General features: G+C 54.2%; 2 protein-coding genes across 3 annotated transcripts; one reads left to right on the top strand and one right to left on the bottom strand.

Moving 5' to 3' along the window:
- Nucleotides 1–15: 15 nt before the first annotated feature.
- On the top strand, nucleotides 16–8617 carry LOC122188877 (acidic leucine-rich nuclear phosphoprotein 32 family member B). The gene is made up of 7 exons (XM_042887546.1): nucleotides 16–152; nucleotides 3010–3159; nucleotides 3605–3727; nucleotides 4816–5014; nucleotides 5321–5442; nucleotides 5836–5890; nucleotides 6701–8617. Exons 1-7 carry the CDS (start codon nucleotides 99–101, stop codon nucleotides 6787–6789), a joined length of 792 nt encoding a protein of 263 aa, XP_042743480.1. The 5' UTR covers nucleotides 16–98; the 3' UTR covers nucleotides 6790–8617.
- A 1375-nt stretch (nucleotides 8618–9992) lies between these two features.
- Nucleotides 9993–15738, bottom strand: ZNF414 (zinc finger protein 414). 2 transcript variants are annotated; one of them, XM_042887544.1, is made up of 9 exons: nucleotides 15658–15738; nucleotides 13467–13576; nucleotides 13189–13266; nucleotides 12998–13105; nucleotides 12707–12812; nucleotides 11921–12450; nucleotides 11543–11593; nucleotides 10637–10795; nucleotides 9993–10374 (listed from the first exon to the last, which is right to left on the bottom strand). In XM_042887544.1, exons 2-9 carry the CDS (start codon nucleotides 13534–13536, stop codon nucleotides 10298–10300), a joined length of 1179 nt encoding a protein of 392 aa, XP_042743478.1. In that variant the 5' UTR covers nucleotides 13537–13576; nucleotides 15658–15738; the 3' UTR covers nucleotides 9993–10297. The 2 variants fall into 2 exon arrangements, with proteins under 2 accessions (XP_042743478.1, XP_042743479.1); XM_042887545.1 differs by lacking the exon at nucleotides 11543–11593.
- Between the last annotated feature and the right edge of the window lie 10 nt (nucleotides 15739–15748).

The raw sequence follows: 15748 nt of genomic DNA on the forward strand, positions 1-15748 counted from the left end.
CGGGCTCCGGCGGGCTCGGCTCGGCTCGGCTTCGGCGAGCTCGGTTCTAGCTCTGCTCGGTTCGGCTCGGCTCAGCCCGGCACGGCGGCAGCGGGAGAATGGAGATGAAAAAGCGGCTCACGCTGGAGCTGCGCAACAAGAAGCCTGGAGAGGTAGCGCTGCCGCCGAGCACATGGCGGGGCCGGGAGGGCGGGGAGGAACGCGAAGCGAGCGGCGGGGCCCGGCCCGGCCCGTGGGCGCCACGGCGGAGCGTGCGCACGTGTCGGAGCGGGGCCGGGCGGCGCTGCCGCCGTTCCCGTGCCCGGAGCTCGCCCAAAATGGTGCTGAGATGGCTCCCGCCGCGCCGGGCCGTCTAACATGGCCGGAGCGGCCCCGCGCACGCGGCTCGGCCATGTTAGGGGCGGCCCCGGGCGCCATGGAGGCACTGCGCTGAGGGCCGGAGCTGAGGGGCGGTGAGGTCCGGAGGTGCCTCGTGTTGGGGCTGCGGCCTCGAGCCTTCCTTAAAGCCTGTTGTGCCCCCAGGAGCTCGGCACGGCCGCGCCCCGCTGCCAGCCCGCCCGCCCCGCTGCTGCGTGGGGAACGTGGGAAGGCGCCGTGCCGCCCCCGGGGCTGCGGGCTGCCCGGTGTGCGGGGCTCTGATCGCCCTGCAGGCTCCTGGTGAGCCGAGCTCGCAACGTAGCCGGCGATGGCAGCAGCACGGGTTGTACTTTCCCCGCTGCTGGTGGTGATTCACAGCCCGGCCTCTCCTTCGCGCAGGCAGGCAGGGCTGCGTGGGCTCGCTGTGAGAGGAGAAAGTGGGGAAAGAAAGGTGGAAATTCCCATGCTTGGGCCTATGCCTTGGAGTGGGGTTTCTTCCTTCTTGGAGGAGGGGAAGCTCAGTGCTGAAGCACGGACATGAAGAGCCCACGTTGGCAGGAGGAGGGTGCTGTGATAGACCTACCCAGCCTAAAAAAAGGAGCGAGGCGATAGCTGAGCTGTCCTAAATCACTTTGCTGCTCAGTTTCCTTCACTGCCGCTTTGGCTGAACTTTCTCCTTCCCAGTGCCTGCCTGTGGCTTGTATGTCCTTTGCTGTGCTGAGGAATGCTGTCTGCTCAGCTGGTGGGGCCAGTTAAACTGCCTCGCTGCTATGGTGTTTAGATCACACTGCACACAGCGGTCAGCCAGAGCTTGAGGCTGGGACTTCTGCACCCTTCCAAGCCATTTGTGTTGTCCTTCAAGCCTCAGCTTCTGGAGCAGCTCATCACTGCTGTGTGCAGTGCTTCAGCAAAGAGGCCTGTCCTTATCTGAGGCTGGCTGTGCCATCCTGCTGGCTTCCTCATGGCAAGATAGCTGTGACTGTCATCCAGCTCCTGGGACAGATCGCTGCGTCTCTGCAGCACATTGCCCTGGGTTGCTTAAAATCGAGCTGGGATCGCAAGGAAAACGCTCCATAAGTGGAGCTTGTGGTTGAAGCTAGAGCCTTTCTGGATGGTGAAGGAACTTGCAGAACGAGAACAGTGTGAGGAACAGAAGTGTCCCTTCGAGGCTGCAAGCTGCAGGTTTCCTCTTGTTTGACACCAGGAATTTGAGTGTGTGGCATGCTGGGGAAAAGAGCAGGCTCAGAGCGTGTGTGCCCTGCAGCCGAGGCTGGTACGAGCCAGTACTGCTGCTGGAAGGAGCAGTCCTGGCTGCTCAGTCCTGTTCTGCTTTTGCACTGCCAGCTGCAGCGTTTGTTCTGCTGGCCAGGGCAAGGCTCTGCTCCAAGTTAAGCAGGTCTCTCCTCAGCTAGGTTGGTTCTTAACCCAGTAATGTTCACTCACACTTCTGTGGTGAGAGTGAACCAAGCGACAGCCAGACAGAAAAGTACTCTGTGCTTGGACACTGAGTCTCAGTTTAATCAGAGTTTTGTTTGAGGAGCAAAATGAGTTCAGCTGCAGAACTCTTGGTTGAGCTTTTTTGCTCAGAGCCCTGACCAGTACAGCCACCTCAGGAGTTTGTGTTAACTCGTTTTGACCTGGGGTGCTGCTGTGAAGTTGGCAGGGCAACCCTGGAAGAAAGCTCCGCTTACAACAGGACCAAATGAAGTTCGTATGACTTCCTAAGAGTTGGCTGCTCTGAGCAGGAGGTAAAATTAGAGATCTGCAAAGGAGGGATTTGGAGAGCAACAAGAGCTTTCTGGCCAAGACTCATTTTTGCATCTTTGTGAGGAAGAATGTATGGGGTAAAAGCAAATTTTGGGAATGGCCCACAATAACTGGAGCTGTGCTTCAGAGGGGGGGGGTGGCTGCAGGTATGTGTGTCTGCTTTTTGGGTGCTTCCAGGGCGCAGATCTGTGGTCTTATTGTTGTGGGGGGGGGGTTATACTGAAAGAACAGGTAAAGATGACTGCTGTGCATGTAGTCTGTGCTTGGCAAGATATTGGATGCCATCAGTGTATGAAGAGCTTGGAGGCTACGGGGTGTGAGGGCTTTGCTCCATAAAATATCCTGATTTGGAAAGGACCTATCAGGATCATTGAGTCCATGTGGAGACTCTTAGTGGGGAATGTGCCTTCAGTGGTTGTTTGGGGCAGGCTTTCCAGTGCCTGAGGCAGGCCTAGTGTTGTGGGGAGGACCAAAGGGGACAGAACCAGGTGACTTAGTTTGGTATTTTGTTAGCTCAACCTGGGTTGTGGCTCTCGAAGCTTTTTGAAGCTTTGTGTGAAATGCTTTGATGCAACCTTATGGTTCAACCTCTGAAGGTTTCCTCGTGAAGAAAGGCTTCTGGCAGGCCTTGGCTGGAGTCAGATGTATGGTGGTGCAAAGTTGTACAGCTTATATTTAAAGGTTGAAATCCTCACTGCAGTAACTTGTGCTCTCTCAGAAGTGGTTCGGCTTTAAGATCTTGCATGTCCCCTAGGGTGAGCGCAGGGAGACCTCTAGATATGCCTGCTGCTGTGAAACTTCACTGAGCCTACAGTCAGCTTGGTGGATTTGAGGTGAGGCTCAGCTGGATGTGCAGTGACAGCTCCTGGGTGTCTCTGTTGGCAGGTGAAAGAGCTGGTTCTTGATAACTGCCGTTCGGATGATGGGAAGATCGTCGGGCTCTCTTCAGATTTTGAGAACCTGGAGTTCCTCAGCATGATCAACGTCAACCTGCTGTCCATCTCCAATCTCCCCAAACTTAACAAGCTCCGAAAGGTGAGTCCCATCTCCAGCAGTCCTTGCTCTGAGACAGGCAGGCTGATCTGTATCTGGTCAGAGCTTGTTCCTGCATTAGCTGGAGATAAGACACTTGGATTCTCAGTCTGTAAGCTGAGCAATTAAGAGGTTATTTTCTAGTGTGAGAAGATATTTTTAAGCTTGCATTTTAAGCATCCTTTTGTGTTTTTACTGTTGTAAATTTCAGTCTTGTATTTTAGGTTTCAGTGTTTGTAGTTAGGTGGCTGGATAACTACTCCCTCAAACCTGCAGTACGAAGTGGCTGGGAGTGGTGCTATATTTAACTTGGAAATGGGATCTCAGTGAAAACTGGAGCTGCTTCTCTAATGAACGGGGTTCTGCTACGGTCTAGTTGTCAGGGAACTGTATTCCCTTTGTGAAAAGCTGAAACACTTTGTGACCATATGATGTTTCCTTCTGGCAGCTGGAGCTGAGTGATAACCGGATTTCTGGTGGCCTTGAAGTTCTAGCAGAGAGAACTCCTAACCTGACACACTTGAATCTAAGTGGCAACAAGATCAAAGACATCAATACCCTGGAACCCTTGGTGAGTGAAAGGCAGTGCTGGGATCTGAGGGATGATATTTCCTTTGGGGAGCATGTCTGTGCAGCAGAAGTCCAACATCTTGGTAACTGTTCCAACAGCACTTCGTGGTTCTGATGGGCACAGATGAGTGGGTCCAATTTGAGGCTGGGCTAATAGTTAATGGCTCCACTGTCTGGAAAACCAGCAGCCAGTTGCTAAAAAGAAGCATGAAATTTGGGCTGGATGAGTAAAACTGTGGATGCAGTGCTCAGTGTCCATCTGAGAAAGGACCGTTAATGGGTCGGATGCAGTTTGAGGTAGGTGGCACCTGGGGTGTCATGGAGATGAGTTGCTTGGACACCAGTGAGGGCTTCCATTGCATCAATCCAAAGACAATGATGCTGCACTGTGACCATGGGTGCTGTCACAAATTACATTGCAGGAGGTTCCTGTTAAGAATGCAGGAGCGCCATTGCTGGTGCAGCTAAACTGCCCTAAGGAAGGCTTTTGCCTTGTCATCTAGACTTAGTAGCTGTGAAAGGCCTGATCTAGGGAGTTGGCCTCAGTAGCTGTTATCTTTGGTCCCTCCATCCTCTCCAGAAAGAGCTGGAAACTGTTCTCCTTTGCTTAGCTGGGTGCACAGTGTGGTAGCCTGACTGGAGGAGCTGCGGTGGCTGTGCTGAAAAGCACATCAGGTACAGTTTGCAAGCACTGAGCTGCCTGTGTTGTGCTCTTGGGCATTTTGCCTGATGTTTCTGGGCACTGTGAGCCTGATTTTGTAATTCCTCCTGCTGTGTGGGAGCTGGGCACTGTGTTTGTTACCCACTCCATCATCTAAGAAGGCGTAAGATTCCCATATGGGTCCAAGGAGAGGAAGCTGTAGGACAGGGGAGCTGAAAAGGAGTCATCTTTCAGCATAAGTGTTGTCCTGCACTTAGGAAAACCAGCAACGTATCTCCACATGAGGAGCATATGGTGAAAATAATGCATGCAAATATCCTTCTTGGTATTAGATATGGGTAGTAAGCAAACCATCTGTATTCTAATGGCTGCTTGATCTTCTATTAAAGTGTTGACTTGTGAATGATCTGCTGACTTAATCTTTGCAGAAAAAGTTGCCAAACCTGCATAGTCTGGACCTCTTCAACTGCGAGGTTACGATGCTCATCAACTACAGGGAGAGTGTGTTCACCCTTCTGCCCCAGCTCACGTACCTAGATGGATTTGATGCTGATGAGCAGGAAGCTCCTGACTCAGACCCTGAGGCAGATGGGGATGGCCTGGAAGATGAATATGAGAATGGGGAAGGTAAGAAATTTAATCCTTTTTCTTGGGGAACAGCCCATTTTCCCATTCTCTATGGTTGTGTTGCTATATAAATGATTATAACTTGCCACTGAAGTAGGGGCTGTTTGGACAGCCCTGCTCATTCCTTTCTTTGGTGGGCTGCAGAGAAGTGAGGCTTGCTGCAAGCTGGCAGGGCTTGCTGCTGGTGCTCCCTGTGTGTGCTTGTTTGGTGTGAGGTCCTTCCTATTACCTCTGCTCTGGGAGTTGTGGGCATTCTGTCTGGGATTAGCAAGTATTTGGAAACTGTAATATCTTTGCCTTTGGTAGAAGGTGAGGAAGAGGAGGATGATGATGAGGAAGATGACTTGGATGAGGAAGTCATTGATGAAGAAGATGATGAAGATGATGATCTGGAAGGTGAAGAGGAGGAGGATGGAGTAGATGATGAGGTGAGGCTTTCTATCATTACTGTATGTCTTCAGCAGCATTTTGGCTTGCTTTACTTTACAGTGTGTTTGTATGTTGTGACCCATCAGACCAGGTGTCACAAGTGCCTGTTTGTGGGCAGATTCAAGGGGTCCTACCCTGGGCTTTGGCTTTTCCCATCCAGAAAATTCTTACTCCATCAGAGTTTTCTGGTTCAGTGATTTTCTATTTGGACTGATGTTTCTGTATCAGCTGTCAAGCCATAAAACCATACATGTAAACTCTTAACAAGTGCTGTTAAAGAAAGAGGAGCTTCTCCATGCTCAGCTTGTACCTGGCACCCTAAGTAAGGCAGGAGCAGAATTGAAGGAAAAGCATTGTGGTTTGTGTAACATGGTGTCTTGTTTTGATTCTAGGAGGAAGATGAGGAGGAAGATGGTGAGGATGAAGAAGATGATGAAGCTGATGATGGTAAGTTGAATTCTGATGTGCCTTGCAAAGCTGTCTTGACAGTCTTGGCATGTTTGCTCTATTCTTAGAGCTTCCCAAGCTTCTGTGCCTTGTTGCCTTCAGCTTTCCCATGACAATGCAGTGTTCCTCCTTGGAGGCACTGCTAAGCCGTTGCTTGTGTCTGAGCTAACTGTAAAATAGTGGCTAAAACCTGAAAGATAGATCGTAGTGATGGGGAGATAGGTTTCAGTGCCTGTTAATGCCTATCATGCTGGGTAGACCGGCCAAATATTAGGGGTAAATTGCTTGGTGAACCTGTCTAAGTAGCTTGAACTGATGGCTCTTGCCAGACTGGGGCTTCTGTCATAGACTCTCTTGTTAGCAGCCTCTGTGAGAGGAGCTCCTCTCTCCTGTCAGCTGTAGAGAGGGGTATAGAGCTGAGCTTGACTTAGCCCAGACTCCTCTGGTTGTAAGCACCCAAACACTGACAGAATGTGGTGGCTGACATGACTTTAAATTTTCTTTCTTGAGTTCGGTCAGAAATGACTGAATTGTATAGTCGAGCTTTTGGGACTGCTCAACAAAAAGCCTGCTTTGGAGCACTTGATGAAATGTAGGATGCTTGGAGGCCATAAAAATTGTTACTGCTGCTTCTGAGTCCATGCTTTTTGGGTAGCATGAGAAACTGAGCTGGGTGGATCTCATGCGTCATGGTGAGAGTCTAGTCTGTGCTTGCTCACTGGCAAGCTGTGGCTGCTGAGGCTTGTAGCTGCAATTCAAGTGCTGTTCCTCAAGACTGAACAGAACTTCATGCTTCACCTCTGTTTGCAGACCTTCCACGGGGGGAGAAGAGAAAACGAAATCTAGAGGATGAAGGAGAGGAAGACCCAGAAGACGAAGAGGATGATGAGGATGACTGATCCCAGCGAGCCAATCAGTTTTACAGACTATGACTGTGCTTGTCTTAACCTCCCCGTTGTGTCTATGTGAGACTGTAAATCCCCATCTCCCACTCCTCCTCCCCTTTGTATGGCTGCAGCGTCCACAATATATTTTTTTAAGATGTAGAATACTGTAGGCATTCAGGGGAATCTTCCATACAAGGCTCTCTTTCTCACAAGTATCTCATGACCAAAGGCTTTCTCCGTTCTGTGGTTTGTGCAGCAGTTTGCAAAAAAAAAAAAAAAAGAAAAAAAAAAAAAAAAAAAAAAAAAAAAAAAAAGAAAAAAATTTCCTCCTAGGGTATCTTTGGTGTCTGAAATCAGCCTTGCCACACTGGACCCAGAGCTCCAGCCTGCCGCCCTGCCTGACAACCAAGAAGGTGTTTGCTATCTGCATGCCCTCAGACCTGCTTTCTGAAGACACTCGAGCCATCTTGAGCAGTGGGTGCAAATCTGGTTCATCTGAATGGACTCTTAAGCAACCGATCACTGAGGTCTCTCTGATCAGAAATAATGGTGATGTGATCTCTGGATATGCTTGAAGATACTTTAGTGCTGGGATTGTGGGGTGCCTGGGGTCTTGGGCGGGGGGTTGACTGCTTGCAAGACCTGGTACCTCTGGTGAAGCACCTTGCAGTAGCCCTGTACTTGCTTTCCTACTTTTTATAAACTGGAATATTTTTTTTTTCCTGATTGCCACCTAATAACTTTGACTTGGATGCCCAAGTAGTGCTGGTTTATGGTCCCGAACATCTGCTGTGCTGAGGCATGTCATCGTTCTAGCAGCCTGTGCTTTGGGAAGAGATAGGAAATAGCAGGTTTAGGGATACTGCACTTCTGTCAAACTCCATTTCGCACTGTACAGAACACGTTCAACCAGTATCACTGTGATGCACCTAACTCGGAGTTCCCCAGGAGACCGTGTTAGCCTATATATTCTCAGGGTCCTTCTGCTAGCCAGTAACAACAGCTCTGGACAGTTGCCTGGTGTGCGTCCTCCTCCTTTTTCCTTTTCAACATGAAGAGAAGTCCATTGATCAGAAATCCAGCTTGCTCCCATTCATGCTATTCACGTGCTGCAGGAGCAGCCATGGGGCATGTCTCCCTCTGACCTGGAGTGGCTGGAGCAGGGAAGGGGGGAACTGGACCAGGGCTAGCTCTCCACCGCGGGGTTTCTGGCCTCTGACCCTTCTTTCCTTTGCCACGACGTGTTCTGATGGCACAGCTGATAGCTTCTGGAGAAACCTGGCCCTGTGGCCTGCAGGGGTGGGGAACTGTTGGGTGCTGGGTGCCTGCGTTTGGGGACAGAGGGAGCAACACGGTGCTGGGAGCATCCCACTGCTGCGGGGGCACTGGCACTTTGCAGAGCTCTGCTCGGTGCTCCAGGCGATGCTTTGGCACCCGGTGCCTGGAGGTGAGGCTCACAGAGTTCCTTCAGGAGCGGTGTGTGTTTGCAGCACATCAGAGTTTCTGTTGCTTTGTTCTGTTCTTGCCGTTGTCTCTTGCATTGTACAGTAGCTGTAACCATTCAGAGAAGAACTACTCCTGTAAAATGCAAACTGAGTAACTTATAAATGTTAAAGGAATTTTTAAAAGGAAAAAAAAGAAAAAAAAAATCAGAGCAGCAGTTACTTCTAATTTTTTTCCCTGCATTTTTAGCAGATTGTATGGATTTTATAATAGCCTAGTCACTGTCAGGTTTCGATTGGTCAGACTAGTCCCAGGAATAAGGATCTCCAGCCCTTTTGTATCTTTTGTTACAAAATTTGGATAAAACTTTTAATAAAGACTTCAGTTTTTAAAAATCCATTGCAATGAATGTCATCTTCACTGCCTCTGCTCTAGGAACACCAGAGCTGCCAGCAGCCCACGGAGCCCTGCCTTGGAAGTTCTGGGGCAGTTTTTCTTGAGCAGCTGGATCCTCTCCCACAGCAGTGATGGCTCTGCTCACCTTTCCATGGCCTTTTTTTTTTTATTATTATTTGTGGAGGATTCTCGGTAAGTGAAGCTTGTCTGTTATCATTGGGGTGGGGAGGGGGGACTTGGATGGGAAATGTGCTGGGGAATCCGTGCAGGATGTGTCTGTGGGGTCTGTATGGTTGTATGGCAGCTCTGTTGTGGGCTGCTCCTGTGAATTGCCAGCACCAGGTTCATGGGGAGCTGTGGGGCTGCTGAAGGACAGGTAGGTGTGTATCTGCTTTTCTATCTGTAGGAAAGGTCTGCGGTTAAATGTTGAGAAGTGCATGAGAACGGCTTCGACTCTGCTGGGAGGCCCTGCTGAGGACAGTGATACAGCTTAAGGGTGGAGAGGGGTGAACAGCCCCAGTGTTGGTACACCCCAAAGGCAGCGCTGGAGTGGGGGTTGGGTGTTGGGACCTGAACCCAGGCAAGGTTGGAGGGCTTTGGAGGACTCAGAAAGGTGAGCTGTGCCTCCTCCCTGAGGGTTTGAAGTGCCTGTAGGGCTGTGTGGTCCTGGTGAGCTGTGAGTGCCAGTTCTGTGTGGGCTCTTTGCAGGGTGGTTGTGCTCAGTGCATTGCTCTGTGGCCAGCCCAGGGGCTGGTGAGGATTTGTGCAGCCTCACTGTTGCTGCTCAGTGTTCAATCCCCAGCAGGAGTGGCTGGGGCTGCTCCCTGTGCTCACCTTCCCCTATGCACAAAGCTGGGTGTGCTGGAGCTGTGGCTGCAGGGCTGCATGGAGGGAGCTGGGAGCATGCAGCCCCCTCAAGATCTGTGTTATGGGGTTGGTGTTCTTGGGAAAAGAGCAGCTTCAGCTCTGCTGCAGGAATCCTGCAGTGCATCCCCTCCAGCTGCTATGAGCGATACACATGGAGTGAGTAGTAGAGTAGCTCACAGCTACTGCTTGCAGCAAATCCATCTTCCAGCCAAAGAAAATAAAAGCTCCAGGTGCTGCAGCACAGGGGGCAAAGCCTGAGCTCCCAATAGGGCAGCAGGACGACGGGGGCTGCACGTGGATAATTCTGGCCTCCTCCCTATGGAGTTTGTTCTAAATGCTGTGTCTCCTTCAAACCCACCCTTTCCACACCCTTCCCATGGTGGGATCCCCTGCTGTTCAATGCAGAGCCCCTGCTGCCCCACCTGCCCCCCTGTCTGGGGTGGAGGGGCAGCTCCTTAGGGCTGGCACAGCTCCTTGTTGCCCCCCACAGAGGCTCTCCCAGCCGTTCCTCCTGTACAATTCCTATTTATTAATTTCCAGACCTTGTTCCTGAGCATCCATTGGGCTCCCCCCAACCTCTCACCCCCTCCTCGCAGGCTGGAGCAATAGAACTTCTAGGGAAGGGAGGGACACGAGGGCTCCTGGGGGGCTTAGCATTTCAAAAATAAAAGGGAGACTCAAAAAAAAAAAGAAAAAAAAAAAAGAACACCAATTGCCACCCTCCTCTGGCAGCCCATGCTGGGGGATGCTCCCAGGGTCCCAGTGCTGAGGTGTGGAGCATGCGGTGCCCTCAGTTCAGCAGGAGCAGTGCTCCTCAGAGCTGCGAGTATAGGGAGTTCTCCATCTCTGGCGTCAGCTTCGAGTGGAAGGAGGCGATGCTCACCCCAAAATCTGCAGGGAGAAGGAAGAGAGCCGTCAGGTGTGGGGGCTGAGCTGCACGGGTTGCTTTGGGGGTATGCTGTGGCCTGGAAGCATGCTGGGATGCTATCGTGAGGACAGCAGTGGGGTTGATCCCCGTTAATACCTTCTTCCTCCAAACCACACCCTCTGAGAGCCCCCTTAGGGACTGAAGGGAAAGAAGGGGATGCTCATGCTCAATCCCATTCAAAGAGAGCACCTGGGGTCCCCCATAGCCCCCTTCCCAAGGCCATACCCACGTCTGTGTCCATGCGCCCAGCTGGTGCTGGGTTCTTGCGGTGCTCCTCGATGTGCAGAGTCATCTCCTCCCGCGAGGCAGTGGAGTAGGGGCACTGCATGCAGGTGTAGCGGCCCCGCGTGTGCTCCCACACGATCCGGCTGTTGGAGGAGTGCCCTGCAAGGACAGGTGAAGGAGGGAAGCACAGAGCCTGCTGGCAGCACCCGTGGGCACGAATGGGGTAGAAGCTCCCCGTTCTGAGCACTGCAATATGAACGGGTCACAGATCTGGGGGAGACCCCACAGCAAGAGGGGTCCCTAACCCAAAAACAGAGTTGGCCATGGGTGTTGTGTGGAGCTGTGCCATGGAGCTGCAGGGAAGGAGAACCCCACTCCAAGGAGGTACCCCAAATCTGGGAGAGCCCCCTGCATCTAGAGGGGGGACCCCAAATCTTGGAGCATAGTTGGCCATGGGTATTACATGGACCTGTGGGGTGGGAGTTTTCCACGCTGAGCCCTGCAATATGCATAAGTCCCCTCTCTGTTGGAGGGACTCCAAATCCTGGAGAGGCCCCCAGATCTAAGAGCAGAGCTGGCTATGGGCATCACATGAAACAGTGTCCCTTGGCCACGGCTGCTGGAAAAATGGGGGGGGTTTGAGTCCAAGCAACTGCTGCACCCCCTCTTGGTGGTGCTGCTGCTGAACCCAAGCTTAGCAGATTCTGGTGTGGGGGGGCATGATGCAGACAGCAACAACCCCCCCTACCTGGGCAGCATCCCCTCTGCACAGGGCTCCCCAAAATGAGGGTGCTTTCCCTCCCCATTTTGCTCGGGGGGCTCTCCCCTCCCCTAGAGTCCCCCCCTACACCTCCCCCCGCCCCCCCAGTGACAAAGCAGCCCCCAACCAGTCGGTGCCGAACTAACCTGGAGTCACTCCTGAGCCAAAGCATGGGAGGAGTGGGCTGACACTCACACCTGCGGAGGGAATCGAGGGGCGAGACAAGCATTAGGCCTTCCCCTCCCTGGGTGGGGGGGGACGTGGGGGGCAGGCCTGGCACCCCAGCATGCGGGGGAGCAGCAGGGCTGAGCCAATTTAGAGGATTTTGGCGATTGCTTTCATTATTTTTCTTTCCCAATTTGGTGGGGGGAGGCGGGGAACGGCGGTGGGATGAGGCAGAGGGCGGTGGAGGTGGGCAGCTCCAGGCTGTGGGCTATGGGGTGAAGGGGGGATCCTCGCTGGCCGTCGTGCTGTCCTGGTCCAAGAGCAGAAGAAGCACTGCCCTAAGGGCCGTCTGTGCTCACCTTGGCTCTTCTTCCAGACGGCGTTGGAGGCTGACGGGCCATGGCTGGGCGAGCAGGGCCGCAGGCGGGGCTGGGCTGTGGGCAGGCTGAAGGGCACCGGGGGGTGCATGTAGGAGAGGAACGGCACCGAGGAAGGGGGAGGAGGAGGAGGAGGAGGCCCCGAGAAGCGAGTCAAGGTCGGAGGGCCAAACAGGTTGGGTTCCAGCAGCGGGAAGGGATGCGGGGCCGGCGGGACGAGCGGCAGCGCTTCCAGCGAGCCGGGCAGGTCGGGCAGGCTGGAGGCCGTGTCTGTGCCAGGGGCTGTGGTGATGGCTTCTTTCTCCGTGTGCCGGATGACGGTGGGAGGCTTGGGCAGCCCCTCGGGGAGTGGTTTGGCTGTGGGTTCCTTCTCTTGGGTGGAGGCGGTAGGCAGGGTGGGCTTCTCGGCCTTTTGGGGCGGCGGTGCGGGGCTGCTGGCGCGGTCGGAGCAGACGTGGAGGTGCTTGAAGAGGGAGCGGTGGGTGCGGAAGCGCAGCAGGCAGTTCTCACATCTGTGGGGCCACAGGCAGTGTCAGGTCTGGGGCAGTCAGTCCTCCCGTGGTCACTTTGGGGCACACAGACCCCCCCCCCCCCCCAACCTGGGGTCTGCCCCGTTACGGTGGGGTACTGGGTGGCCTCAAATGAGGCGTGGGATGGGGCCGTGTGTACATGGGATGGATCCATGAAGAGACATGGGGTGGGGACAGGAACAAGAAGGGGATAGGGACAAATGGGAGACAAGGACAAGTGGGGGGGACCAGGACTCACTTGAAGTAGCGGTTGGGTTTGTAGTGCACTTTCATGTGGGTCATGAGGTCCTGCATGCTGGGGAAGGTCTCTGTGCAGCCCAGCGTGGGGCACTGGAAGGTTTTGCCTGCAAAAAAAGAGATGGGGCTGAGTCAGCACTGTCCTGGCTGCACTGTGCCCCTGGGTGAGGATCCTGGTGTTGTTCCCATCCCCTTCCATGCTGTGCCACCACTGTGACCCCCACACCCCCCTCCGGGCTCCACGAGCACTATTTGTGCACCACATGGCATCCCCATCTTGCCATCCCCTTACCCTCAAGGGACTGCGTGGGTCTGTAGTGCACCTTCAGGTGGTCCATCAGCTCTTGCATGCTGGGGAAGGCCAATTTGCAGCCATAGCTGGAGCAGGCATAGTGCTTCCCTGCAAGAAGACACCTCTATTGGCCTCATCCCCTATCCCTACTCACCCATGGATCAGCGGGGTGGGTGCTGCACTCAGCTCACCTGGGGCTGGACGGCGCTTCAGGAGCCGCAGGTCCTGTGCTGGGGGGGCTCCTCCACTCCCCAGTGCTGTCATGGGGCCTGCAGGGAAGAGGTTGTAGGGTCGGTGCTCTGTGCAGCCATCGTGATCCCAAACCCTTAACCCTGCCCTGGCTATGGAGCAGAGCGTGATCTGGGGTGGGGTTGGGGCCATAGCTCTATGCCTACAATGGGATTTCTGGTGTCCCCCAGTGTCACACCCCTCAGACAGCAGCCTGCCCCACACCATCCCAGGGACTCACCTGCTCCCTCCCCAACGTATTTCCCACCCAGGGAGAAGTTGGGCAGAGTTTCATCCTTCTCCGTCTTCATGGCCGCTGCAGGTCACGGGGCTCTCCTCTTCTTCGTGGTGCTGCACCCAACCAAGGAGCAGGGGTTAACGCTCAGCACAGAGCAACTGCTCTTCTCTGGGTGTTAAAGCCAACACCCTCCCTCCTCACCTCTCCCACCCCACACATGGTCTCCAAAGCAAGCAAGCATCACTTCCTCTGCCACATGCCATGGGGCACTGCCCCACACATCACCAGCTTGTGGGATCAGGTGCAGCACAGCATCCATAGGCAAATCCTACCCTGGACCCACAGGACCCCCCCCTTTCCCCAGGTGACACAGTAATGGAAGCATTTCCTCAGCTTTTCAGGGGGAAATCAGCTTAAAACACATGGTTTTGGGGTGCTGTGGGATTGCAAGCTGTATTGAGAAGCACAGCCTGGATGGATAGGGGAGGGGAGGGGGCTGTCTCAGCACATGGAGTGACACTGAAAGGTGTTGCTGGGGTTGGTGGTGGAGCCCTCAAGCAGTATCCATTCCAGGGGCTGGCAGCCCCCATACACCACAGGTTCCAATGAATTTCCTGATTTCTTGAAAAAACAAACTTGGGAAAATTGCCTTTGCCTTATGTCCTCATCTGGAGTGGGCTGGCACTGGGACCAAGTGGTGCCATTGGGGATGGTGGCATTGGGTTTCCAGTAAGGTGGTGGTTTATGATGATCCCAGGGATAGGTAGGGTCAAGAAACAGTGTAGGAACATCACTGCTCCAGGAACTGTCCCTGACACAGTGAGGAGCTGCATGGACACAGCATGCTCGGCCCTGCAAATCCCAGCTTTGGGGGAGGTGGTGGCACCTGCACCGTTCTGCTGCCATTTGTCATCTCTAGCAGGACAGCATCCTTCTGCAACACTGAGCACAGGGCTGTAAACCAACATTCCCATCCCCAGGAGATGTCACCCCCAACCCCAGAGCAAACCCTGCCTTGGAAACCCAAATCCTGGAGCCACTGCACCCTCATTGCACACTTCTCACAGCATTTTCCTGCAAATCCAATGGCACTGCTGTGCTGAGTGGGGACCCCATAATAACCCCTTCTGGGGTCCGAGGGGTTTGCAGCCAGAGCAGCTTTGGGACTGATTCCATTAATAATGAACACAGCTCATCTCCCTCAAGCAAACTAGAGGATGATTTAGAGACATTCACAAATCCACTCTGGGAGGAGAAATGGGACCAATAATCCCATCTGAGCATCTCTGTGATCAGCAGCTCCGAGGCTTGGGAGATGAGAGACAAAGGCTGGCTCATGGGACCGCCCCTGGGAGGTGACAGCCAAGCAGGGACCCCGGCTCTGCCTTTACGCCCCCTCCAATCTTTACCCCATGGAGGAGGATGCGGGGTCACCCCAGGGATGCTCAGGATGCCAACATGTCCTGGTACTCCCAAACTCACGGGGATGGAGGGATGCCATGCATGGGGAGCTCCCATCTGCTCAGCCCATGGCTACTAGCCCTATGGCTGGCACCTCCTGGCTAGCAGCACCCTGTGGCTAATGGCCCCTATAGATAATACACCCATGGCTACCAACACCCGTGGCTGGTAGCCCACCCCTGCTAACAGCCCCTTTCTATTACTGACAGCCCTCCAGCAACAACAATACACCACGGCTAGCAGCCTCTATAGCTCACAGCCCCCCATGCTAACAGCCCCCTACCCAAGCAGCCATGGCTACCATCCCCATCTACCAGTAGCACCCCATCTATCCCCTCCCCCCCCCTCGCTAACAGCCCCTTTGTCTTACCAACAGCCCCCCAACAACAATACACCACTGCTACCACCCCCCTATGGCCGGCAGCCCCCTGCTAACACTCCCTTTGTATTACTGACAGCCCCCCAACAACACACAACGGCAAACAGCACCGTGGCCAATAGCCCCCCATGCAGCACCCCCTTGCTAGCAGCCACCCGGTACAATTGTCAACCCCCCCTCCCCCCTAAATCCCGGCCAGCAGCCCTTATGGCCAGCAGCCACCCCCCCTCCTCCCCGCCAGCATTCCCTATACAAACAGCCCTATGGGGGCTGACCCCACCCTGAGGGCACCGCAGCCTCCGCAGTGCCCCCCCCCACCCCCCTTCTTCCCAGCGCGGTGCCGCCCGCACGTACCGGGGCTGCGGGGGGGCCCGGAACGCACATCAGCGGCGGCGTTGCGGCCGCGGGGCCATTTTCTGCTCTCGGAGCTGTCGCGAGAGCCGGG

The sequence above is a fragment of the Lagopus leucura genome, unplaced genomic scaffold (assembly GCF_019238085.1).
Source record: "Lagopus leucura isolate 7727_CA_CO unplaced genomic scaffold, USGS_WTPT01 Super-Scaffold_100091, whole genome shotgun sequence".
NCBI lineage: Eukaryota > Metazoa > Chordata > Aves > Galliformes > Phasianidae > Lagopus > Lagopus leucura.

What these genes read in the sequence shown, in the direction of transcription:
- ZNF414 (XM_042887544.1), bottom strand. Translation starts at nt 13,536, where the DNA reads ATGAAGACGGAGAAGGATGAAACTCTGCCCAACTTCTCCCTGGGTGGG. An exon ending in TGGCTCAGGAGTGACTCCAG is followed by an intron (nt 10,796 to 11,542) that starts GTTAGTTCGGCA and finishes CTGTCCTTGCAG; the next exon opens with GGCACTCCTCCAACAGCCGG. An exon ending in GCGCATGGACACAGACGTGG is followed by an intron (nt 10,375 to 10,636) that starts GTATGGCCTTGG and finishes TTCTCCCTGCAG; the next exon opens with ATTTTGGGGTGAGCATCGCC.
- LOC122188877 (XM_042887546.1), top strand. Translation starts at nt 99, where the DNA reads ATGGAGATGAAAAAGCGGCTCACGCTGGAGCTGCGCAACAAGAAGCCT. An exon ending in AACTTAACAAGCTCCGAAAG is followed by an intron (nt 3,160 to 3,604) that starts GTGAGTCCCATC and finishes TCCTTCTGGCAG; the next exon opens with CTGGAGCTGAGTGATAACCG. An exon ending in AGATGATGAAGCTGATGATG is followed by an intron (nt 5,891 to 6,700) that starts GTAAGTTGAATT and finishes CTCTGTTTGCAG; the next exon opens with ACCTTCCACGGGGGGAGAAG.